This window comes from Prinia subflava, chromosome 9 (genome assembly GCF_021018805.1).
Source record: "Prinia subflava isolate CZ2003 ecotype Zambia chromosome 9, Cam_Psub_1.2, whole genome shotgun sequence".
NCBI classification, from domain to species: domain Eukaryota; kingdom Metazoa; phylum Chordata; class Aves; order Passeriformes; family Cisticolidae; genus Prinia; species Prinia subflava.
In genome coordinates, this window is record NC_086255.1 from 33,478,703 (window position 1) to 33,502,949 (window position 24,247).

The window sequence follows — 24,247 nt, forward strand, 5'->3', positions numbered from 1 at the left end:
TTATGCATGTAGATTAGTTCCAGATTTATGACGATGGAACTGTTCATGCCTGCGTTCATCGGGCCAGGTTGTAGTTGCTGTGGAAACTACAACTTTGACTTTTACGTGAAGTTCTGTGTTGCATTTAATGCCTTTTTTTTTTTTTTTTCATTTCCCCTTGTTTTTTTAAAGCTCCTGTATTTAATACTTCGCGGTGAAAACAGTGAGGGAGTCAGCGTCAAAAATAAAAGTGCCTTTGGGCAAAAACCAAGTTTTGGCAAAGAGAGCAATTTTTCTGGGAAGTTGGGATGTCTGGGAAAAACAAGGGTTTGTGATAGAGTGCCATCTTGGCCACAGCTGTATAACCATTATTACAAGTGTGTAACAACTATTATAGGCCCTGCAATACTGTAATAAAGAACACAGCTGTGTAATTTATAAATGTCCTGGAAATACAGGACTGAAGTTACTGGGTCTCTGGATATCTCTCCCGGTGGGAAAAGGAGATCTCTGGTGTATGTTGGATGTGAAAACACCACACAGTGTTACTGATATTTGGTTTTTATCCCCAGAACACCCCCGTGGGCACTCCAATTTTTATCGTGAACGCCACGGACCCGGACCAGGGGGCAGGAGGCAGCGTGCTTTACTCCTTCCAGCCCCCTTCCAGCTTCTTTGCCATCGACAGCGGCCGAGGCATCGTGTCGGTGATCCGCGAGCTGGACTACGAAGTCACTCAGGCCTACCAGCTCCAGGTGAACGCCACGGTGAGTCTTTCCCTGCCAGCCGCAGGCCTGGAGGTGTTGTCTGGGGTTTGTTTGATTGCCCTGTTCTGGCAAATCTTCTTTTGGGCACATTCAGCGTCTTCTCCTGAGCAGGGTGCTGCAGCAGTGCAGTCTCTGGGTGGTTTCAAGTCGCTGTGGAGAATGGCTGCACCTCCCCAACAGTGTCTCACACGTCAGGGGCTTCTGCAGGAAGGGGACCAGCTCCTGGGGGGTGAAACCCAGTACAGGGCACACAGACCATTCACAGAATCATAGGGTCAGGCACCTTAAAGACCATCCCATTCCAACCCCCTGCCATGGGCAGGGGCACCTTCTGCTAGACCAGGTTGTCCCCAAGCCCCATCCAAGCAGGCCTGGAACACTTCCAGGGATGGAACTACATCCACAATTCTCTGGGCAACCTGTGCCAGTGTCTCACCACCCTCTGAGTAAAGAATGTTTTTGGCATATCGAATCCTCCAGACTCATTCCTTATGCACTGTGGTTTATCACAGGTGGAGTCACCTGTATTAAGTTTAGACATCAAGATTTAAAATTTGGGTGAGCAGAGGAGAAACCAGGGTCTGAGTTACAGTCAAGGCCATGACACTGGGAGGGGACCCTTGGGAGATGTATCCAGCACGGCAAATTCATGCCCCATGTGGATGGGTGTTCAGTCCCTGGTGTTCAGTCTAGAGAGAGCTGGAGCTCTGGATGGTGGCTCCTTCCCCACCTCGCACGCAACAGAGGAAGGTGAGATCAGCCCTGCAGTACATCTGCCCAACTCCACGCTCAGGAGGGAGGGGGAAACCCTCTCTGCCCCCTCCAGGCAGCTGGCTAGAGCTCTTGAAGCATGTGATTTAATCAAGATCATTGTCTTGATGCAAAACCACAAATGTCAGGAGGGCACGGAGGGCTGTGCTTCGCTCTTCACAGAGCTGAGCCCGGATGCTCACAGACTGCAGGGCAAACCTGCATGGCCCTGCATGGTCCAGGCTGTGGAATTTTCTCTAGAAACTTGGGGTTTGTTGTTTGGTTTTTTAATTTTTGTTTTTATTTTTGACACACACCTTGTTTTCCCCCTCCAGTGGGAAGAGGGCCTCTCTGTTTTTTGCCTCCTTGCCAGTGTCTGTCACTGACACGCTTTCCTGGGATGTGTTACTGAGCTGCCTGGCAGGTTGGAAAATGTGGACCAAACACAGCCCCTGGTGGAAATGCAACTTTCTTCCAGGATTCTGATTTCCTCAAGGATGCTGTGGTGGCAGCTTGGTCCATCCATCTCCGTCTGGCCCTGTATCCCAGGAGAGACAAAATGGGGACGTATCTGATACTTCAGAGAACCCCAGAATGGTTTGGGTTGGAAGGGGTTGTAAAGCCCAGTTCATCCCAACCCTCTGCCATGGGCAGGGACACCTTCCACTATCCCAGGTTGCTCCAAGCCCTGTCCAGCCTGGCCTTGGACACTTCCAGGAATGAGGCAGCCACAGCTGCTCTGGGCACCCTGTTACTTGCTCAATACACTTCTGGAATCCAGTGATTTCCAAAGGACTCCAAGGAGTCAAATGTTGTCTCTGAACTGGGTTGGATGGCAGCTGTGGGAATATCTCCTTGGCTTGGTCAGTGCTAGTAATTCCTAGAAGAAAAGAGATGAGAAACCCCAGGACAAAGCTGTGCTGGGAAAGAAAGGTGAGAGGTGCAGCAGGGCAGCAGGAGCTGGAAGAGCAAATGCAGATTTTTCCCTGCCTGATGAACAGTCTGCATGGACCAGAGAGGGGAATGGGGTGATGGTGGGTTCAGGGTGGCTGCAGGGATTGTTGAGGAGCACTGGTGCAAGGCAGGAGTTGTTCCATCCCAGGGGTGGAGACAGCAAGCACAGAAAGAGGCTGGACAGGACAGCAGGAGAGACAGCCCAGTGAGGAAACGGGAAGCATGCTTGCTTTTTCAGTGCTATCTGTGATGCCTTAAACAAAATTTAAGAGGTGAAAGGGAGGGGAAGGAACATTATCTGAAGAAACAAAGGACTTTAACCTGATGGCACTAACAGCAGAGTTGGAATAAGCATCCACCCAGGCCACAGACACTGAGCCCTGCAGGTTAAGAAGATAATGTACAAGCTGAGTTGTTGAATAGAGTTTAAATTAACATTAATCTTCTGGCAATCAGCCTTTGCCTCTGCTCTGAGCTGCTTTGGAGGAGTGTGTGGTAACCTCTGATGGTCACCTTCCAGCACAGTGCCTGATTTGGGCTAAGGAGACATTAATTCCCCTCTGAGTGCTCTCTTTACTCCTGCCCTTAGCAAAGGACTGGGGGCCTTGGGGTCACTTTTGAGCACCCATGGGACAAGGCTTCAGCTACAAAGCCAGTGGCAGCAGGAGAAGCAGGTGGCAGTGCCTACTGCTGTGGCACTGGCTGCTGGAGAAGAAAAGAGCCCAAGGCTCTGTCCTGCTGGGATGTGATGGAGTGAAAGGGAGCTGATCATGGAATCATGCAATGGTTCAGGTGGGAAGGGATGTTTAAAGACTATTTAGTCCAACCTCCTGCCATGGCAGGGACACCTTCCACTATCCCAGGGTGCTCCACACCCTGTTGAACCAGGCCTTGGACACTGTCAGGGATCCAGGGGCAGCCACAGCTTCTCTGGGCAAACTCATCACCTTGGCAGCCAGGAATTTCTTCCTAATACATGATCTAACCCTGCCTTCTTTCAGTTTAAGGCCATTTCCCCTGTGTCCTGTCTCTCCATCCCTTGTCTCAAGTCCCTCTCCAGCTCTCTTGGAGCCCCTTTAGGCACTGGAAGGGGCTCTGAGGTCTCCCAGAGCCTTCATTTCAGCTGATGGAGCCCAGACTGTGTTAAGGCATCAGCACTGAGAGAGGCTGCTGGCACCCACCCCTGGGTCTGACCATGCAGAGGTACCTTAGGCTGTGTCTGCTGTAAGAAGGAATTTACATTTTGAAGTAGATGTTGAACAGCATTGCTGCATTTTCACTCAAAATGTGATGAAAACTAAATTGGTGTTTGCTTCATTTGAAAGAGCTGATGCTGCAATGAAATGCATATTGTATTTCAGCTTAGAGGGAGGTGCAGTGGACAATAATTCCAGCAGGTAGCTTGAAAAAGAGATGATTACCTCCACTATTCAGAAATCCTGCCCCAAATACAACCACAAGAGACTTAATGCAGCTGAATAATTCTGTTTTCCTGATAGAAATCCTTTCTCTCCCCTCCCTGTCCCTTCTTTTTTCAAGGACCAAGACAAAAACAAGCCTCTGTCCACTCTGGCCAACCTGGCAATCATCATCACGGACGTGCAGGACATGGACCCCATCTTCATCAACCTGCCCTACAGCACAAACATCTATGAGAACTCGCCTCCGGTAAGGGCTGTGCTTCGTGGGGTTTCCTTCTCAAACAGCACATTTCCAGCCAGATCCAAAATATCCAGCCCCTTTTTAAAGCAGGCAGCCTAAGCATGGGGGGGTTCTGGAAGCCTGGACCCCAAATAAAATATTTTCTTGAAGGGTTTCTTCTTAAATTCTACAAAGGCTTTGTGTTGTTGGGAGCAGACAGTCACCCCGTCTCCTCCCCACGGTCTATCTGCATGCCATTTCCAATAGAGAACTTGAAGGGAAAATCTAAGAAGCGTTCCTGAAATGAGGCAGTTTTGAAAATGCCAGAATCATCAGCCATTTCAGCACTTTGAGTCTTTTCCCCCAGGTTTTGCCAAATTGGTCCAATCATTTTTAGTTCTTCTGAAACTCGGTTTGTCAGCAAACTCGCTGTTTGTGGAAAAACGTCTCCCAGGCTCTGAATACAGCAGGGATGAGGGGTTTTTTTCCCCCCCACAGATGTCAGGGAGCGTGGAGGGCAGCTTGGGCTTTGGGAGCTGTTTGCTCTGCTCCCAGCAAGGGCTTTAATCCAAGCACCAGCCCTTCTCCACAGCATCCACGGCTGTGCATCCCATTGCTTTGTCCACAGGGAAACATTTTTGGGTGTGGAAGGAAAAACCTTGCCTTAAAATCATGGCTGGGTGGGCACCCTCACCACATGTGCATCCCATAACTTGCCTGGTGTTCTGGATCCCAAATGCCTGGTGGCTCAGTTCAGAGGGAGAGGGAATTCCAGCGTGCTTCAGGTTTTTGCCTTTTCATTCACTTTGGAGCAAAGCCCTGACATGGAGAGTGCTGGATCAATAGGGCTGGGTCATGCTATCTCAAATCCCATGGTGACACAGCACTTTACCTGTCTGCTGGCCCAGAAGTGGCCAAAAAAACCCAGCTTATTCATGAATTACTCACAAGATAAAAGTTTTGTTGATATTAAGGAGTATCTCTGGGATTGACAGGGTGAGGGAAATAAAACCCCACAAATTAGGTCACACTTAACTAGGAGGAAAATGTCTTTAAATGAAATTAGAGGAATGGAAGTGCCATAAGTATTAAAAATCATAGACTGCATCAACTCCATGGAGTGATCTGGTGTCTGGGAATGTCTTCCAAATAATGATATATATTGAGGCTCAAGGATCCCTTTGTGTCAATACACAGACATGCACCACAGTTATTCCTGGAACATTCACTGTTTGCAGTCAGGAAAGCAGCAAATAACCACTGTGCAATGTGATACAGGACAAGGAGGAAGGAATTCCCACCAGGTTTAGAGATTTTAATTTCTCTTGGCCACGTGCAACATCTCCAATGGCACTGAGGTATCCAAGATGGATAGGTGGTGCCACCAGAGGAATGGTGAAGAGGAAGATTGCTGGAGGTGGGGACTGCTTTGAGTGGTGTCACCCTCTGGTTTGGACCCAAATTCCCAGCCTTCCTGGGAGAATTTCCACTGCTGAAACAAGGATGTAGTTTGCTTTGGCAAGCCTGCAGTGTAACACAGGGTCATTTGGTTGGAAAAGACCTCAAAGTTCATCAAGTCCGGCCTTTAATTATGTGCAATTTTTGTCTCCCGGTGTAAATCTCCTCATCAGCTCTGCCCTGCCCCTGAGCAGAGCCATGTGTAGAGTGAATGTCTTGATTATCAAAATGATCACCACCAGTTCAGGTGGGCAGTCTGGGCTTGGCCAGCTCCCCTCCAAAACCAGGCTTGCAGGTCAAACCAGGAGGCTGTGGTGCATTTTTGAGTGATGTTTTCCCTGACGTGTGACTCAGCAGGTCAAAATGTGCCCAAGGCACCTCATCCCAGCCCTAAATCCACGGAGCTGCTGCTCCGCGTGCCCATCTCTCTTCCCTCCTTTTATCTGTGGTGCACAGCATGTCTGTGCTCCCCTATCAGTGTATCAGGCAAGAATGCCTCATCTGAAGTGTATACATTACCAAATAAAATCCTTCTTGTTGGGATTATTGCATCAAATTTTAATTTCCTCACTCGAGTAACAGCATGTCAGCCAGCCCGTCAGCAGAGAGCCGATAGAAGGTGAAAAGAGTGGATAAACTGCAGCAAATTACCACAAACAGATCTCTATCAGCCCTTTGACTGGAATTGACTGGAATTAAGAAGTGAGAAATGGGATTTTTTTTTTTTTTCGTGGCAGCTTTCTGAAGCGCTCGCTCCCCCTCCCCTCCTCCTGCTTCAATGCTGGGCCGCGCTTTGCCTTTCAAGTCCCTAATCCTGTAAGAGCAGAAGAAGGAAAAAGGGGCGGAGGGGCACGAGAGGCGAGAAGTGCAGTTGTAGTTCATATTTCTCTCGGGCTGGGATCTGGGAGCATAATTGAGAAGCATTTTGGGCAGGTGCTTATTGTGACACTGAGAAGAAAGCAATTTCTTATCGGGCAGAGGGAGAGGACACAGCAGGGAGAGACTCTGCTGTCCCTGGAGGTGTTGTATCTTCTTTCTTGATGTTGTTTATCATCCCAGCATGGCTCAGACATCTCTCCTAGGGCACCCAAGTGCGCCTGCAGCTGAGGCAAAGCTCTGAGGCGTGTTTTTCATCCTCAAGAGGGTTTTTGGGTGTCTGTCCTCGCAGCAGCTGGAGACTGGGTGCTGTGGTTGATGTTGCATGTCAGGAAAAGGAAGGGTGGCCCAAGCACTGGCACAAGCTGCCAGGGTAGGAGTGGAATCACCATCCCTAGAGGGATCTAAAAGACGTGTGGATGTGGGACAGTTGGATTGCATGATCTCAGAAGGCTTTCCCAACAGAATGATTCTGTGATTCCGTGTCCTCCAGGCCAGCTGACAGGGGCTGGAGGAGAGGGGCCATTTCCCCTTGCAGGGCTGCTGTGGTTCTGAGGAGCCCTTGCCTCTGCACCTCAGCTGGGGCGTGGTGCCAGCAGTGCTGCAGCTTCACCTTGTGGGTGCAAGAGGAGGAATCCACTCTCCAGGAGAGAAGCTGAGGGCTGGGAACGTGTGCTTCATCCCACAGGGAGCCACGTGAAGGCAAGGCTGGGGCCAAACCCCACTGGGGCCAAGGCCAGCAGTTGTATCCCTTGTAGTAGGATGGTACAGATATATGTCAAACATCATTAAAACAGTTTTAATTCTTCAGCACCATCCCCCTCCTCCTCAGAAACTCCTGGAGTTGAAGAAATAATGTAGAATCAGTGCTGGTTTTGCCCTAGAGTCTCAATAGCTCAGAGTTAATTCTTTCTTACAATATTTCCAGCCCATCAGTGTGAACACTTTATTAAAAGCTCAGGATTTTATTAAAAAAGGATTGATTTACCCCTGCCCCTCTTCAAAAAACCCTCAGATTTTGTTTGGATAATGTGCCATTCTTTATTTTCTTTGCCTTTTTTTAAGCATAGGCTTTCCCAGATTATTACTTTTCTAAACCTTCTTCCTCCACCCCCAGAGGAATTCTGTTCTCTCTGAACCCACCAGCCGAGCCCTCTCCTTGCAGCCGCTGCTGTCTGCAGTAGGCGGATGACGTGTACCTTGTTTTAAAACAAAAGTCAGGGATATTTGGGACTTTCTAAGAGCTGCAGGGTCTTGCCACAGATTGTGCCCTGTGCCACTTCTTCAGCCCCTTTCCTGGAAGGTTTAAGATTGCTCCCAAACGCCGTGGTTGCTCAGGAAGGGATCATCCATCCCCAAGAGGATGTCTGTCCTCGCCAGAATTGGAAAAGTCCTGTGAAAGACCTGTCAGGAAGGATGGAAACCGGGTGGGGTGTGGAGGATCTTGCCATGGTTCCAGGAGACGGCATCCACGGATGGCAGGGAGCCCAGCACCACCCCAACATGTGTTTCTTGGATGCTGCAGAAACGTGGCTCATCCCCAGGAGGTGTCCGTGGAGCAGGAGGAGAAACACAGGAGGCTGCAAGGAGAACGGGGGCAGCCCCACTGCCAAAACCCTGATACCATATATCCTGATATCATCATCAGGGGCCCTCCAAGGGCAGAGGGTGAACCTCAGCATGTCCCTCACAGCCCTCATTCCTGTGATCAAATGGGTAATTTCTCTCCTGTGGGCATCTCTATGGCACGTGCCACCGAGATATCCCAATGAGACTCCCCCTCCACCAGTCCCAAACTTCCCATCCGCACTCCTCCCTTTATCTCTCCCTCCAGCCCTTCCCCTTGGCTCCTCCAGGAGGGGCCTCTCCTGCAGATAAAGGAGCCCATTGCTATTCCCCAGCCATCGCAGGGCTCTGCCTTCCCTCTGCAGGAGGCAATTCCCATTCCGTGCTGCTCCCGAGCCGTGTGACAGGTGACGAGCGAGCTGTCACACAGAGCCAGTGCCTTCACCCACTGCCCCTTCCACTGGGGAGCTCCCGCCGTGCCAGCCAGGGGAGGGGGCTCTGATCTGTCCCTGGGGATGGGGATTAAAGATTGCATCGGGTTTGATTCACCTGAATATGACTGTAATGTATAATAATATAGAATATAGAATATAGAATATAGAATATAGAATATAGAATATAGAATATAGAATATAGAATATAGAATATATGATATGTGATATGTGATATATATTATATACATTATTTAATATATTATATATTATATATTATATACATTATTTAATATATATAATATATAATATATAATATATAATATATAATATATAATATATAATATATAATATATAAAACAACGCATATATAGTATAGTATAAAGTATAATGCATTGTAATTAAAGCAAGACTATGCTGGGACAGAGCACACTGAAATGCATCATCCTTTTTTTTCCTCCACTTTACCCTGCTCTCCTTTCCACCTCCCCTGCCCTGCCTTCCCACCTGCTCCTTCCCCGCTTTTGTGGTGTTTTTTCTCTCTCTGTGCTGTTGGGAAGGCACGGTTGTTGTCAGTAATTTAGAGGCTCTCCGGGTGGCTGCTGAGCCTCACCATCCGAGTGCTGCTCAGAGGCCAGTGACCTGGGATTTATGGCTAATGTTCCCGGTTAATAACATGGATTTACTTAGGGAGTCCATTGAAATGCCCCCGGAGAGCAGGGGACGGGCAGCCTGCCTGGCCCTGGGAGCCTTCTTTATGGCCAGCAGCGGCTCTGAGCCCACAGGGACACGGGTCTGGAAGCCAGGGAAGGCGGCGAGTCCCTGCTTTCCACCGGTGATGTTTCTGCCACGGCTTTCCCTTTGGCCTTCAGATGATGGATGGCGGGGCAGGCACGAGGCTGCCGACCTGCTCTGCTCCCTCGTTAGATATGCAAACGCCTCTGCTGACATTTCCTTTGAGGGGAAAAAAAAAATTTAAAAAATTTGCTGCTTTCCCCACTGTTAATAAGCCAATGAAAACAAGAACAGCTGAGTTGTAAATTTTTTCACGCTACATTAATTACGGGCTCGTGCATGTGTTGGTATTCACAGGGGCTCACTGCACTGCGGCGGGGGAAGTTGACTTATGGAGCGGGATATTTTTATTTCAAGAGCTAAACAAGAATTTTAGGTCCCTCTTATGTTCTTCTTGTCAGTTTTGGGGGACTCTTGGATCTTTCTGCTGGGCTGTAGGAACAGTGTGTCCTGCAGGATGGAGGGTGAGGTGGCAGTGCAGAAGCTCTTAGCTGTGGGCAATCCCTGGTTTTCAGCATCTGTCCAGCCCTCCTCCTCCTCCTCCTCGAGGGTTCCAATTAAAATCTCTGCAGCTCACTTAGCTGTGCAGCTGGATGCCGATGGTCAGTGTGAGCAGCCCTTATTGCTTGGGGTGCCACACGTGAGGAGCACAGTGGGAGGACAGGTTGGAATTGGGAAGCCAGTGGCAGATCACACTGGTGTAGTGACCAAACTGAAGGTCGTGGTGAAAGGGAATTTCCTGGTTATGCCCTCAGCATTCCCAGCTACATCTTGGGGTGGGTTAGCAGAGTTCTGTGGCTCACACCAGAGTGGTGAGGAGTGAGCCTGCACTGCTTCTAGGGCAGGCAGTGGGACTTCTCCGTGCCCTGCCACATCCTGGGACAGGCTATCCCTCAGCACCTGGCCCACGGTGGGAGGTGCAGGTCACTGTGGGAGCCCAGCAGTGCTGCTGTGACCCCTGTCCCTGTCCCTCCCCAGGGTACCACCGTGCGGATGATAACAGCCATCGACCAGGACAAGGGCCGGCCCCGCGGCATCGGCTACACCATCGTCTCAGGTGAGTCCTGGGGCACACACGGGGCCCAGCGGGGATGGGTGGGTGGGTGGATGGACGAGATAGCCCTGCAACAAGCCTTTGTACATCCCATCCCTGGGAAATCGCGGTGTAAAATAGATAGAATGATTTAGGATGGAAGGGACCTTAGGATTTAGAATGATTTAGGATGGAAGGGACCTTAAACATGATCATTCCAACCCCCCTACCACAGGCAGGGACACCTTCCACTAGACCAGGTTGCTCCAAGCAAATTTGACCATAGCCCAGGTTGAAACCTTTCATTCCCAAAGATGAGCCACAAACAGCTCAGCTTCACACAACACCTTGGAGGGGATTTTCTATTCCAGGAGGGAATGGGACTGAGTGTGAACTGAATGGCTCCTGGTGGTTTCTGTGGTGTTTCCCAAAAGTTTCAGAAGATACGATGCAAGGACTGTGTCCGTGAGGGTGCAGAGCTAGAGAATGAAGCTTAATTAAAGTGGTGGTGTCTTTCTGCCTTCTGACAGGCACGTGGACTGAGCCTGCCTTTGCATTCTGGCTCTGAAGCCTGGGAACCCTTCTTGGTGTGCATGAGTGGATCATTGCTGGGCAATGCTTGGCCCCTTTGGCTCCATACCCAGAGGATCCCTTCTGATGAAAACAGGGGCAGGGCAGGCTGGGAAGGTGTTTCCAGATAAAACCCAGCTGCCCTGTGGAAAGCCAGTTTTGGGGTCTGTTTCATTTAAGATGCCTTGAGCTCAGCAATCTCTGCCATACCCAGCAGAATTTGCTGCTCCCAGGGCTGCACTCAGGTGCTGCTTTGGTGAGGACAGACAGGCTGCTCGAGGTGACCCAGGAGTGAGGGACCAGCTTAGTGGGTGTGGGTTGTAACCCTCTTCCTGGCATCACTTTTTGGGGGAGCTTCTTCCCAGCAAGAAACTACAGCAGTGCCTCCCCTCCCCGCTGTGCCACGTGCTCTGGGTGCTGCCTCCACGTGCAGGAATAATTTCCCAGTTTCTTTTCCTTAAAGCCCAGCCATTTCAAACCCTCTTTTAATCAGCCTCAAGGGTCAAGGTGATTTCACCCTGACTTTCAAGTCCACTGATCCTGACTGCAAGTATCCAGCCTTTGAAGATGTGAGGATTATTTATTCCTCTAATTCCCCCTGCAATTTATTCGAGAGATTCTCTCAGATTGTGGGTGTCAGCTGGCCAAGGTGCAGCAGGGACTTCTTCTGGCTGACAGGGGATCTTTTTCACTGGAGACCAGACTGAAACATCAATCTAATTTTGCAGAGGTTGCTGAATTACGGTGAGGATGGTAAAACAGCTGCCAGCCTGGCCATCCTGGATGGGGGATGGTGGAAGGGGCATCAGGATGCTCTGGGATCCAGGCGGAACGTGGAGAGACCTGCAGGCAGATCACTGCACACAGCTTTGCATCTGCTTGTGTATGCCAAGAGCTTAACCCTTGCCCACAGTCCTGCCTTGGTGGGGCAGCTCTCCCACCAGAGGATGCAGCAGGACAGTTCAAATGAGTGATTAAGATATTTTGCACTGTTATTTTTTTCCCCAAACATGAGAATTACGAAGTGTTTTCCTAACTGGCCAGGAATCTTTCTCCTGTCGTCACCAGGGTCTCATGGAGAAGGGGTTGGCTGGGAATGATCAGCCTGTGGATTGAGCTGATGTTGCATTCTGATGTCTGAGAGTCCAGACACAGGACTGGCATCTAATGTGCTTCCAAAATCCTGCTCACTCAAGGCAAATGATTTTCTTTTTGGCAGGCAGGTAAAGCCTAATTAATTTCTCATTATCCTCAATCACGATGGTAAAGGTCAGCGAGCAGATTCTTGTGCCTGAGCTGGAAAATTTTTATGGCAATTTTGCAGGAGGAAAAAAAAAAAGAAAGAAAAAAAAAAAGAAGCCTAACATATGGGAATGGGGAAGCAAATTAAATTAGAAATAGACCATAAGCAAAAGTGAAAGTGGCTGGTGGAAGTAGTAATTAAACCTGGCTCTTTAATGAATTCTTTTTTTTTAAAAAATTAGTTTTTACAAATTTAAAATTAAAAAATTTAATTTTTTAAATTAAAATTTTAAAAATTAATTCATTAAACCCCTCTTCCAGGAGGGGAGGTAGTAATGATGCTGTTCCCATTCCCCTGCAGGGATGGGTGACACCTTTTCCCGGCTCTCAGAGATTTTTGGGCACAGGGTTAGCATGTGGCTGGTCTGATTTTGCCTTTTGGCCTGGTATATACAGCAGCAGAGAGCTGAGAAGCAACCTGGCCGTTCATCATCCCTTGGGTGTTAATGCCTAAAGCATGGGTATGATTTGGAGGTGGGGTTTAAGAATTAATTTGGAATTGCCGCTGTCCTGTTGGGCTCCATCCCTCGGGCAGCCACGTCTGGGGATGTACTGCAGCAGCTCTTATTTATACAGCCATCACCTGCACAAGGTCCTCCCATGACAGGAACACAATAAAACTAAAAGATTAACCATAACCACATAAAATAAGACTTGAGATCTAACTTTATGCCACCAGCTTACAAAGCTGTTAAGGCTGAGATGATGGAGGAGCACTGGTGTAGCTGTGCCATGGCTTTGCCTACTTGTCCTGCCTGCACTGGGAATCATGTCCATGTCTAATAGGGAAAAGCCATTCACTTGTTTCTGCCCCTTCCTTCCCATCAGAGTGTTTTAACTCCAGTTAAAATGTACTTTTTCCCTTCACACTTTACAAGGAGCCGGCACACTGCTCAGTTGAGAAAGAAATCCAGATTGAGACCTCACAGTTGAAGCCCCCGGTGCCAACGGGCTGGTCAGTGCCAGGGCTCCCATTGCTCCAGAGGGTGTTCCTGCTGCTTCTCCTGTGGCCAGAGCCCTGTGAAAGCCCTCCCTCCCCGGCTGCAGTGACAGGCTGGAGATGCTCAGCCGCTGAGGTCAGGACTCTGTTTGAAGGACAGATAATTAATCCAGCAAAGTAATCCACAGCTCCTTTTTGGCAGATTTATGGAGATAGCCTCTGTACCGGGGACTCTGCCTCATCATCTTTCATTTCCCAGGCAAAGCGAGCGACTTGTTGTATAACACGACCTGTTCTAGATAAGGCTTTTCATTTAGGGGAACTCTCCGGGCTAACAGAGATTGATTTTCCCGGTGGAAATCGGGAGGGCCCTGCCTTTTTTGGGCAGGATCAGCCCTGCAGACGGCAGTGTGTTTTCACATTTGCTGCCTCTGCACATCGCCTGGGGCGCGGGGAATCCTCCGGCTCTTTAAGGGAAGGAATTTTAGCATGAGTTAAACAGCAATTTAATTAATAGGCAGGGGGAGACTTTGGGCCGCAAGCTCTTCTTGGGAAAATGCATTGACTCACGTGTTGCTTGCTAGCAGTAAACTTTGGGCTTCATCTGTTTCCAGAATAGCCAGGAGACTTGGAGTCTTCTGGCAGGAGGATGTGAAGGTGACCTGTGCTGCTTGGGCAGGCGTGGAAGGGTTAACCCAGGGGAAAGGGTCCCACACGTCAGTCTCTGCCTGCCTGACACATTTCAGGTGCGGTGATGGATGGGCAGTGGGAGATTGCACAAGGGCAATCTATTCGTCCTTCCTGGGGCTTGGAAAGTCCTTCAGGAGAGAGGGCAGTGAGCTTTCAGGCAGAGATGTCTCTTAGGGCTATTCACAAACCCTTGGGTGGAGTTCTTTCCTTACCCCCCAAGTGGATTTTTTAATGAGACTGATGCAGTTTCTGGCAAAGCCTCTCTTCCTTAAGCTGGTGCATCCCGAGGGAAACTTGAATTAAAAATCATTATTTGCACAATGCAATAGAAGTGTGAGTTACAAAAGTGCCAGGGAAGCTGAAAAGGATTCTCCATCTTCTGGATTTCCTGCTAAGGAATAAAATGTCATATATATTTTTTTTTAATATATAATATATATATGAGTAAAAAAAATCAGTGCAGTAGCTCTTATAACACATTTCTCGTGCTCTTAACAGAGCCAGAGTGCCCCACTGCCTTCCTTATGAAAGTGAATCCTTGAGGAAAGATCAAGCGCCCAAAGAGGTCTCCAAGCCCTCAGCTGCCAACACCCCCTCCATAGCTTGACCTGATTTAAATAAAGAAGGCACAGCAAAGCAAAATACTTCCCTAAAACCCTTAAACCAGACATCAGGGAGAACCCCTAGAGGTGGGGAGCCGCTCATTTTGCTTTTCCCTCCACGGCTCCAGCTTTTTCCCACATCCAACTCACTCGGTGAACAAGTGTTGAAGCCCTCATAAATTACAGCTGCTGGGAGGGCCTCCCTGCGTGATTTAGAGGCAGCCATCACAGCAGAACATTTCTGTAGGAGGACACGCTGATGGGTGGAAAAGTGCCTCGCACAGAGCTATCCATCAGAAGCTGGTTTTTCCCCACCCTGCCGATGCGAGGGGATGAGACAGCACGAAGCAAAGATGGTGGCTGCGGTCGCAGCCCCTCTTCCCTTGGCTCAGTTGCTCCCCGCATTCCTCCACGCTGGTTTTTGTCGTCACGTTGGCATCTGGCTTTGGCTCCCTGGCAATCCAGGAGTCATTGGGAAGAGATATGATTGGGATAATTGGTTTGCGTGGCAGGTGGTCCCCCAGCCAATGGCCCTCGGTAATTAAAACTATACATTCCCTTTTATGTGTAAATAGGAAACAAAAGCATCTTTTCTGTTTAATTTCTGGGACTTCCTGTTTGGCTTCTTGGGATTTAATGTGTATTCAAGGCTGAGCAGCCTGGTCTCGTGGAAGGTGTCCCTGCCCATGGCAGGGGCTTGGAATGAGATGATCTCTAAGGCCCTTTCCAACCCAAACCAGTCTGGGATTCAATGTCGACAACCAGTGGAGAACAATGAACTTGGACCACCTCTGTTCATGTTGTGGCTAGCAAAAACAGCTGGTTCTGAGCTGGTTTTTTAATGAAGGAATTTCAGGAAGATATGGAGCCTGGAGATGTGAGATTTATGTCAAAAAGCCCATTTTAGATGGCGTGGGGGAATGTGACGGTTGTGGTCCAAGACTCAGAACCCTTTTGTGTGAAGGATGACACTCAGAGCAGAAACTCTGCGGGTTCTGTTCTCCTCTCTGGTACTTAGACACAGCTCCCAGGAAATCGGGGATAGGGATTGCATTTTTGGTGATAAATATCTCCTTTTATTTCCTCGTCCTGTACTTTGCGTTCTAAAAAGGGGAACTGTGCGAGCTTCTGATGTGAGCTCCCTTTGTGGCTCTGCAAGATCAGGAGTTCTGCTGGTTGTGCTAGAATGGACAAATCCTTTGAGAAAGGTACTAAAAAGGCCTGTTTGCAGAGCAGGCATGTGAGAAGGAGCGCTGGCACACAGCTTTGGGCTCAGATCTGTTATCCCAGAGAGCTGCATCTTCCCCAAAGAGCAGCAAACCAAAGTCCTGAGCAGGAGAAGAGACCACTGTTTTTATACAGCACCTCGAATTCCAGGAATGCTCAGGTTGTAAAAACCGGGTTTCCTTCAGAAATGACTTGTTGCCTTTGAATTTAAGCACGGGGCAAGGTCCCTGCCCTGGCAGTGCTTCCCTGCCTGCAGCCCCAGGGCAGAAACTCAAGGTGAAGAGCACGGAGGTGCTGGCGGCAGCTGATGGGCTATTTATACGCTAATAACTGTGTCTGTTGCTGACTCCATGAACCACATCCAACAGCATCTATTTCGGTGCCGAGGAGCCCTGACGGAGCACATTTGGATTAATAAATTATCCGGAGCAAGGTGTGTGATGGGCTCCCCTTTCACATCTCGTGAAAGTCACTCGTTCCAAGCTCGGCGGCGGCTTCCTAACATGAGCAGCCCTTCCTGTAGGGAGGGGTGGGAAAAATATCCTGCCCTGGGAAAAGGGCTTGCCCTGAGTCACAGGTAGCTCTTCACTAGAGCAGGGCAGTAGTTGCATCTCTCCCTCCAAGGGATTTGAACGGTGCTGGAAGGCTAAAGGGATAGGGAGGAAGGAGGAGATATTGATGTGGGAGGTTTTCCCCCCTTTTTTTCCCCTTTTTCTTCCCCCCCCCCCTTTTCTCTGGGTTTGAGCCAGTACTTTTAACAACCTTTTTAAACTGAGAGCTTGGCTGAGGGCAATTAAACATTATGGCTCTCATCTATAAAACCCCTCGTTATAGCAGTGTTTCTCTAAAATGATGCCTATGCCACCATCCGTTCCTCAATGAGCTTGGAAAAACACTCTGAATGGGCTCCTGTGATCCATCCCAGTGCTCCCAACCCAGCATCCCGTCAGTGCCTGCCTTCCCCGGCCCCTGCACGGCTGCAGTGTGTGCAGGAGCTGCTGCTGGCCCTGGACCTGCACACGGACTGATGGATGGGAAAGTTCTCCTTCTTCCTGACCCATGTCATGACAAAAAGCTGGGTTTGTAGGTCCTGAGCAAGCCTGCTCCTTGCCAGGTGGGAGCAACAAGTCTGCCAGGAGTGGATTCATACTGCTGTCCCAAGGTTCTCAATTTTTTTTTCTTGCTGTCATTCTCCCCTTCGCCTCTGTCTTTCTGGTATTTAAAACGTTTTCTGCCTTGTTTTCCTTCTCTCTGCCCCCCATTTTGTCGCTCCACCTTTCCTTTCCCATCCTTTAATTTCTGCCACATCCCTGCGTGTACCTCTGGTCTCTCCTGGGAGAGGAAAGACAAAACTGGCTAGTTTCTCCCCACCTTATTTTTTTCCCTTGTTCTCAGGAAAGTGAAGGCAGGTGAAGATGATCAGAGAGATTTTGGCAAGGGAAATGTCTCAGGAAATGGGCATTGTTCAGCAGTGTGAGTGCTTCAGCAGGGATCACTGGTCAGAGCAGTGAGGAAGTGGTGGTTGGAAAGGTGTTGGAGACACCTCTTTCCTTCAGTTTGAAAATTTGCAAAGCCAGGGGTTCTCTGCTGATAGAAAGGAAGCCGCAGTGGGCATGGGATGAGTATCTGATGCTGTTGGGGAGGCTGAGCTAGGAAAAAGCCTCTGATGTGCAGCCTGGGAGGCCTTTGGGTCCCCAATTTAGTTGCCCATCCTTCAAAATGCAACTATGGTCAAATACGAAATGCATAACCATCTTTAGGGCATGGAACACAGCGCTGTGTTTAGTCTAATTCCTGCCCTATTAACCTAATTCCACTAAATTCCATTGCTCCCACATTTTATTACACTTTATATTAGGGGGAGGGGAGGTGACCCTGGGGCATAAACTTTACCATGGCACCCTGGTGTCCTGGAGCATTTACATGCCTGGCAGCACAGTCCAATCCATCTCGTGGGGTGTCCTTCAAAGCTGGGATGGGAAGGATCTTCCTAAGGAGTCAGCCATAAATTACAGCACTGAAGTAGGCAGTCAGGATGGAGAGAGGGGAATTGTCCGAGGGAGGAGACTGGAGATCTTCACGCACAGCAGCAAAAGATTAGGGAAAAAAACCTCAAGGCTGTTGCTAATATTTTAAGTGGCCTGGCATCAGCTCATTAGGCTGGTGAGCAGTCAGTGGGGCATTTTGGATGGAGAGAAGAGAGGAGCAAGGACAGGAACGAGAGGAATTCACTCCAGGAGGAAGACAGAAGGGCTCAGTGATGGGGAGAAAGGTGTCGAGGCACTTAGGGCTCTGGGACAGAGAGGACAGGCCGGGTGGCTCCTGGGGTGACCGGACCCAGAGGCTTTGGCCATCCCGAGGAAGGTGCAGCTGCGATCAAACAGAGGTTGGAAGGCAACAAGGTGGATGCTCAGTGATGGGAAACAACTTTCCATGGCAGCAGATCCGTCTTGCAGCTCCCTTCCAGGGAAATGACAAATGCTGTGTGTGTTTCATTCGTGCTGAGGCGTATTGAGAAGACAGGATTTATTTTTTACTCCCCTTTGACTGGGATGGCTGGAATGTACCTTCAGGGTTTCCTGGCTCCCGTCTGTGTCTGGTTCAGGGGTTTCTGCATGCCTGAAGATGCTGAGGGGAGCTGTGTGGGTGGATATGCCTGGCTATAACCTCCCTGGCCATCACTAATTCAGCAGCCTGCTCTGCTTTTGTGTCAGGCTGGTGTCAGGTGTCCCAGGCTCCACACAACAACTGCTTGCTTTTGTCTGGCTGGAAGGGAGAGCACCTGGGCTGTCACAAGCACATTCCCGAGCAGGGCATTGTCCTTTTAGTGTCTATTGGCCATGACACCTGAGCATCTGGTCTTATTCCTCCCTGGGTGGCTAATTCCAGAGGGGGATTCAAACTGGGGACAGGACGGGACGGGACGGGACGGGACGGGGCGGGACGGGACGGGACGGGACGGGACGGGACGGGACGGGACGGGACGGGATGGGATGGGATGGGATGGGATGGGATGGGATGGGATGGGATGGGATGGGATGGGATGGGATGGGATGGGATGGGATGGGATGGGATGGGATGGGATGGGATGGGATGGGATGGGATGGGGTGGTCTGTGTAGGCAGCCCAGCACCCCGTGGCATCCTGGCTGGTTGCTTGCATTCAGGGACAGGCACAGGGGCCAAATTTGGCTCCAGTAGAGGAAATCCAGGCAGCTGCACAAGGTCAACACATATGGCAAAAGCATAAAAGCAGGGCAAGTGCCTACACTATTTTGCTGATACTTTCACTGGCTTCAAATACATCCAGATAAGAAATTCCTGAGCTGTATGAGGCTCCTCCATTACTTGATAGAATTTTTTTCTTTCTTTAAGCTCTGCAGCCTCTCCTTGGATACATGTGGACTTGTATCCCCCTCTGGCAAGAGGCCCCACAGCTAAACCACCACCTGTTATGTGGAGAATTCCTCCTGAGCTTGGTCCATCTGTGCCTCCCTGTGATTATCCTGGACTGATGTCCCTTAACTCCTGTATTTTGGGAGAGGCCATGCCCACCCCAGGAACAAGGTGCCCTGCAAGTGCAGGTGGTCACTCAGAGGGCAGCAGCTGGGTTTGGTCCAGCTTTCAGCTTGGCTGTTGCAAATTTTAACAACTAAAACCCTTTGAAATTCTTCAGCTGCCTCTAGAATTAGTAACTTTCGACTATGGAAGGAGAGCCCCATTTTGAGCCCTAAGCTGGGACAGGTGAGAGGAGGAAGGAGTGTTACAGCCATGACATTTTAAAGCACATTGGAATGGCGTTCCAGGTTCCTGGAGCCCACTGCTTGGAGCTCGTGTCCTCTTTGCGTCCTTCCCTGTTGCCTCCAGCACTTTTTGGGATCAGCTGTGCCAGCTGCCCGTGCTCACATTCCTGCCGTTTTTTCTCAGGTAACACCAACAGCATCTTTGCCCTGGACTACATCAGTGGAGCCCTAACCCTGAATGGGCCCCTGGACCGGGAAAATCCCTTCTACAGCGCCGGATTCATCCTCACAGTGAAGGTGAGACCTGCTCAGCCGGGAAGCACACGGACAGAGCAGGGTGGGCGGGACACCCTGCCTGGGGACAGCCCCTTCCAGGCAACGCTGCACACCCGGGATTTGTTGTTCCCGTGGGCATCCGGAACCATGAAGGGCTGACCAAGTGAGATGTTAAACACAGCCCCCTCGTCTGGTGGCCCAAAACACAATTCACTCAAAATGGATGTGTGAGGGCATTTTTGCTATCCTGCCTGTGGCTGTGTCTGCTGGCAGCGTGCAGATACTGACACATACTCAGGCACCTGAATTGTGCCTACTCTTGCCTGCTTTCCCTCTCTCTCCCCACCAAAACCCTGGATAAACACGACATTGTGTCTTGTCAGCAGGCAGAGGTGTAACAAGGCATCATCCGTGCCTACCCAGCACGGGGAGGGAGTGATGCTGGAAGTTGCCTTGACAAGGCACTGGAGCGTGGCTTTCCAGCCCCACCTGAGAGCGGCTCCGTGGCTCTGCTCACAGCCCTGTAATTAAAATCAATACCAAGCTGGGCAGCTGGTTGGAAACACATTTAGAAGTATGGATTCTGCTGGGCCAGGGTGGGGAAAAATCAGCAGCCTAGGAAGGGTCATTGATTGGGAGGGAGGCAGCCAGCACATCGCCTGCTTTTGTTGGCAAGTGTGATGCTTCCTTGGAGGGGGGCAGAGGGACAAGAAATCACCCCTCCAGGTCCCCGACACAGTTCATACCGTGGGGCTTTGTGTGTGAGGAAGAGATCCTCACCCATCCCTGGTATCTTTTCATTCAGGCTTTTATATTTTCAGAAATCAAGAGAGGGAGGGCTGTCTGGTTCTAATAGGGACAAAAATATCTGTTTAATCTTGGAAAGGTTTGCGAGCCTGAAAACTCGCCCGCTTTCCTCCCTGCATGACAATGGAGTTCCAGCCATATTCTGTTGATCTGACAGATTTCCGTGTCCCCTCCCCACAAACTTCACATCCTTCTGCAAATGCCAGCTCTCTGCGTCCCGCATCCCCAGGACCCAAAATGTTCTCTGCTGCTCTCATCCTGGAGCACAGAGTGAAAATACAGCTGGATTGCTCCTCGCCGGGATCAGCCTGTTCTGCTGTTGTGTGCAGAAGCAGTGAATAGCAATGAGCCGTGTGGGTCGTGATAGCGTTGCTTTTCCATGCCCACAGCAAAGCAAGATTATCCAAAGGACAAGAGGAGGGACTCGGCTTGAAAAGGCTGTTCCATGAGTCTTGCTTCTCTGGCATTAAAATCTGCACTATCTCCTTTAGGAAGGAGGAATTAAAGTCCTTCTTGAGACAGAGGTGTGATGTGGGCTCATGACTCAGCTCTGTATTTAGACACGTGTTGCCCAAACCTATTTTAAGGTCTAAGTCTTCTTTTCCTCTGGTGCCCTAGTTTTCCATCCCTGTGTTTTTCAGTGTACTGTGTGGTTCACTGTCAGCTCCCAGTCCCACATCAGGGATGGCAGAGGAGAGAGCAGAAGTGCTCTTTGCCCCGTTGAGCCTTCCCTCATTTTGTGGACTGTCCCATACATCTCACAAGGGACATTATTTTTGTTTAAATGCTTGCAATAGGGAAATCTCCTACTTGTTCCTGTGTGACTCCAGATCCTGCCAACCTGTTGCATGACAGAGATAAGGAAGTACTTGGCCACAGCCATCCTAAGGGAAATGTTAAACCCCTGGGAAGGTTTTTGAGAGGGTTGTGGGACCAAAGCATGAGTGATGGGAGAGCTGGGCCAACATCTCAGTGTGTTAATGGAACAATGGCAGAGCCAGCTGGGCATCCTTCTGTGGCAAAGTGGAGGAAGAGAAAGCTGCAGGAGTCTCTCCCCACACCCCGCACACTTTCTTTGCATTCATTCTTTCTGGAGAGCAAGGGCTCCCCCATTTTCTCTCCGTGCAGGGGACAGAGCTGAACGATGACCGCACGCCCTCCAACGCCAGCGTCACCACCACCTTCAACATCCTGGTCATCGACGTCAACGACAACGCGCCCGAGTTCAACAGCTCCGAGTACAGCGTGGCCATCCCAGAGCTGGCCCAGGTGGGCTTTGCCCTTCCCCTCTTCATCCAGGTGCAGGACAAGGATGAGGTGAGGAATCCTCTCCCTCCTTTGCGGGGTAGCACTGGTTTGGTTTTGGGGCGGGCAGGGAGAAGTCGCTGAGGTGCCTGTGGTGAAGTGCACGCTTCTGTCCCAACACTCACTTTCTCAGCTCTCACTGCTGCCATTGCTGTCCCTGCTGTGTACCCCAGGTCCAGTTTCCCTCCCCAGTGTGCAGGCCCTAATGCAGTCAGGATTGCACGGCCCCTGAGAGGCAGAAAATAGGATTGTCTGGGAGGCTGATCCCCGCCTGCTTCTGAGGGCTCTCATCGGGCTGTGCTTTGCCAGCCTGGTTTAGCAAAGGAGGAGTTTTCCTTCTGGGCTCCAGGGGGGACCTGTGGGGGCCAGGGAAGACAGGAGCCCCAGGATCTCTGTCCCGGGAGGGACGGCTGCTGCTGCTGTCAGGGAGGAGGCAGGAGATGCCCCTCAGGGTGGGGAGGACTGGGATACCAGTTCATCACTGCAAACAAGCCAGGACCACTGGAGGCTTGTTCCTCCCACGTGTCAGTGGAGCTCCTATTTGTCAGCCGCCGATCCGTGCCGTGCTGGGGATTGCAGCCTGTTTTCCAGCCCTGGGCTCCCAGCCTTCAATTACTCTGATTATTTGACTTGTGCAGTTCATGTCTGGCTGCTCCTGGGTGCTGGTCCCCCCCAGCCCCGCCACGCTGCCGGGTGTCTGCTCCAAACTAGTGCTGACACCTCATGGTGAGCTGTCCAAAACCGCCTGGAAAGGCTCTGCCTGCAGGCTCCTGCTGCTCCCGCTGCTCTTCAGGCTGAGAGGGGATGAGGGGAGAGGGTTTGTCAGAATAAATGGCATCGTAGAGTGGTTGGGTTGGGTTGGAAGGGACCTGAAAGATCATGTGGTTCCACCCCCCCTGCCACGGGCAGGGACAGCTTCCACCAGACTCAGAGCTCCATGCAGCATCACGGCAAAACTTCGTCAGGATGTCTTCCTGATGCTTCACCCTCAGGTGATGGGAAACAAAACATCCCCCCCAGCCCCCAGAATCCTGGTGGGTCAGTTAAAATGCACACCTTTCAAGTTGCCTTTCCTGGCTGAGAAGATGGATTTGCCATTCCCCAGCCCTGGGTGGAGTTCACCCCATCTCATCAAGCCACCCAGGAATCCCATTTTTTTTCCATCTGAAGTGATTATGACACAGAACTAATAACCTACTGGTGACATGATGTCACCATCCAGGAGTTATGAGTTCAGCCTGAAGAGGTGCAGATGAGCTATTAAGCAGATAAAGAGACTGTTTTTTCTTGAAAATGTCAATTGCTAATAAAGATATGGATATGACAGATGCTTAGGATAGTTTCTGAATAGAGCTGCTGTCGTGCTTGCTGAGAGATGTCAGCAGATCCATTCTTGAAGGGCATTGTAACACTTCTGTTTGTGCCACCAGGATGAAGGATCTGTCATTATTTCTGGTTAAAAGCTCATTTTACTGGAGTGACTCCCATTCAAGAATTCACTTTTCAGCCTTGCTAATTTTAAAATGGGAGAATAAAAAATAGCCTTGCCTTCCCCATTGCACCAGCGAAAAATAGACGCTGTTCTTTTGATGTATTTCTTTAACTTCCTGAGATTTCCCCAAAAGAATTGGCTGAGATTTTTAAAACTGCTGAGAGAGGATCTCTTGTGCTAAGGGAGTCTGAAGGAGTTTTACTGTTCGTGTCTTCAGAGACCATCATATTAGCACGGATTGCTTTGACCATGGCATTATTTTCACTGATAAGAGGCAGAGGAGAGCTGATTCTTGGAATATCTGGAGGGAGGAAAGTTGCAAGCAATTGGTTACTTTTTTTTCCTGCATTATCCTGTAATGGATCTTCCTTATTTCCTCTCATGGATGTTTGCAACTGGGTTAACTGTCAAGGTAGCACTTTGGGGGGCAAAAAAAAGGGAGAAGATGCCCAGCTGGTGAAAAAGATGTGTATGAGATAGAAGTAGGACTGCACCTGCAGCCAGCACTGCTTCCCAGAGAAGTATTTGTAGAACTCTGAAGACCCACCAACTTTCAGTGAAAAAAACTACAGAAAGGTTAGACAGTTGCCTGACAGCGATATTTCGGATGCTCAAGTACCCCGTGAGAGCTGTGAGGGTTTTACAAACCATCTGGATTTGAGGTAGCTGAGGTGGCAGCGGGCTCCCCATGGATGCAGGGGTGCAGGGATGTGTTGGCAAGGACCGAGGTCTTCAGGCAGGGCTGTGACTGAGCTCGTGGCTGACAGAAGCTGAACTGGCAGCACTGGCTTCATGCTGGAGATGACACGACTCATTTGTGTAAGGGGCAGAGGGAAACAAGAAGAGAATTATACACATCTCCAGGGAAAGCAGAGAGAGAAATAAATGAGAGCAGATGGGTTGAGACATGGGAAATCAAAACTGGAGTCTTTGGGAAGATCACATTGCTCGAGTTTGTCTGCTGCCTCCCAACTTATGTCACAAAGTCCTGGGAGAGCCCCCTGGCAGATTGGTTTATTTCCTGAGCCAGGCCACTCAGGAAAA

At 50.0% G+C, this 24,247-nt stretch overlaps 1 protein-coding gene across 1 annotated transcript in view; it reads left to right on the forward strand.

Moving 5' to 3' along the window:
• CDH23 (cadherin related 23) overlaps positions 1 to 24,247 on the forward strand; it is a 184,452-nt gene that overhangs the window by 76,333 nt on the left and 83,872 nt on the right. The window contains exons 7-11 of the mRNA XM_063406303.1: positions 552 to 746; positions 3,990 to 4,118; positions 10,196 to 10,274; positions 19,508 to 19,620; positions 21,535 to 21,723. Coding sequence (XP_063262373.1) covers positions 552 to 746; positions 3,990 to 4,118; positions 10,196 to 10,274; positions 19,508 to 19,620; positions 21,535 to 21,723 — 705 coding nt within the window. The remainder of the gene's footprint in view (positions 1 to 551; positions 747 to 3,989; positions 4,119 to 10,195; positions 10,275 to 19,507; positions 19,621 to 21,534; positions 21,724 to 24,247) is intronic.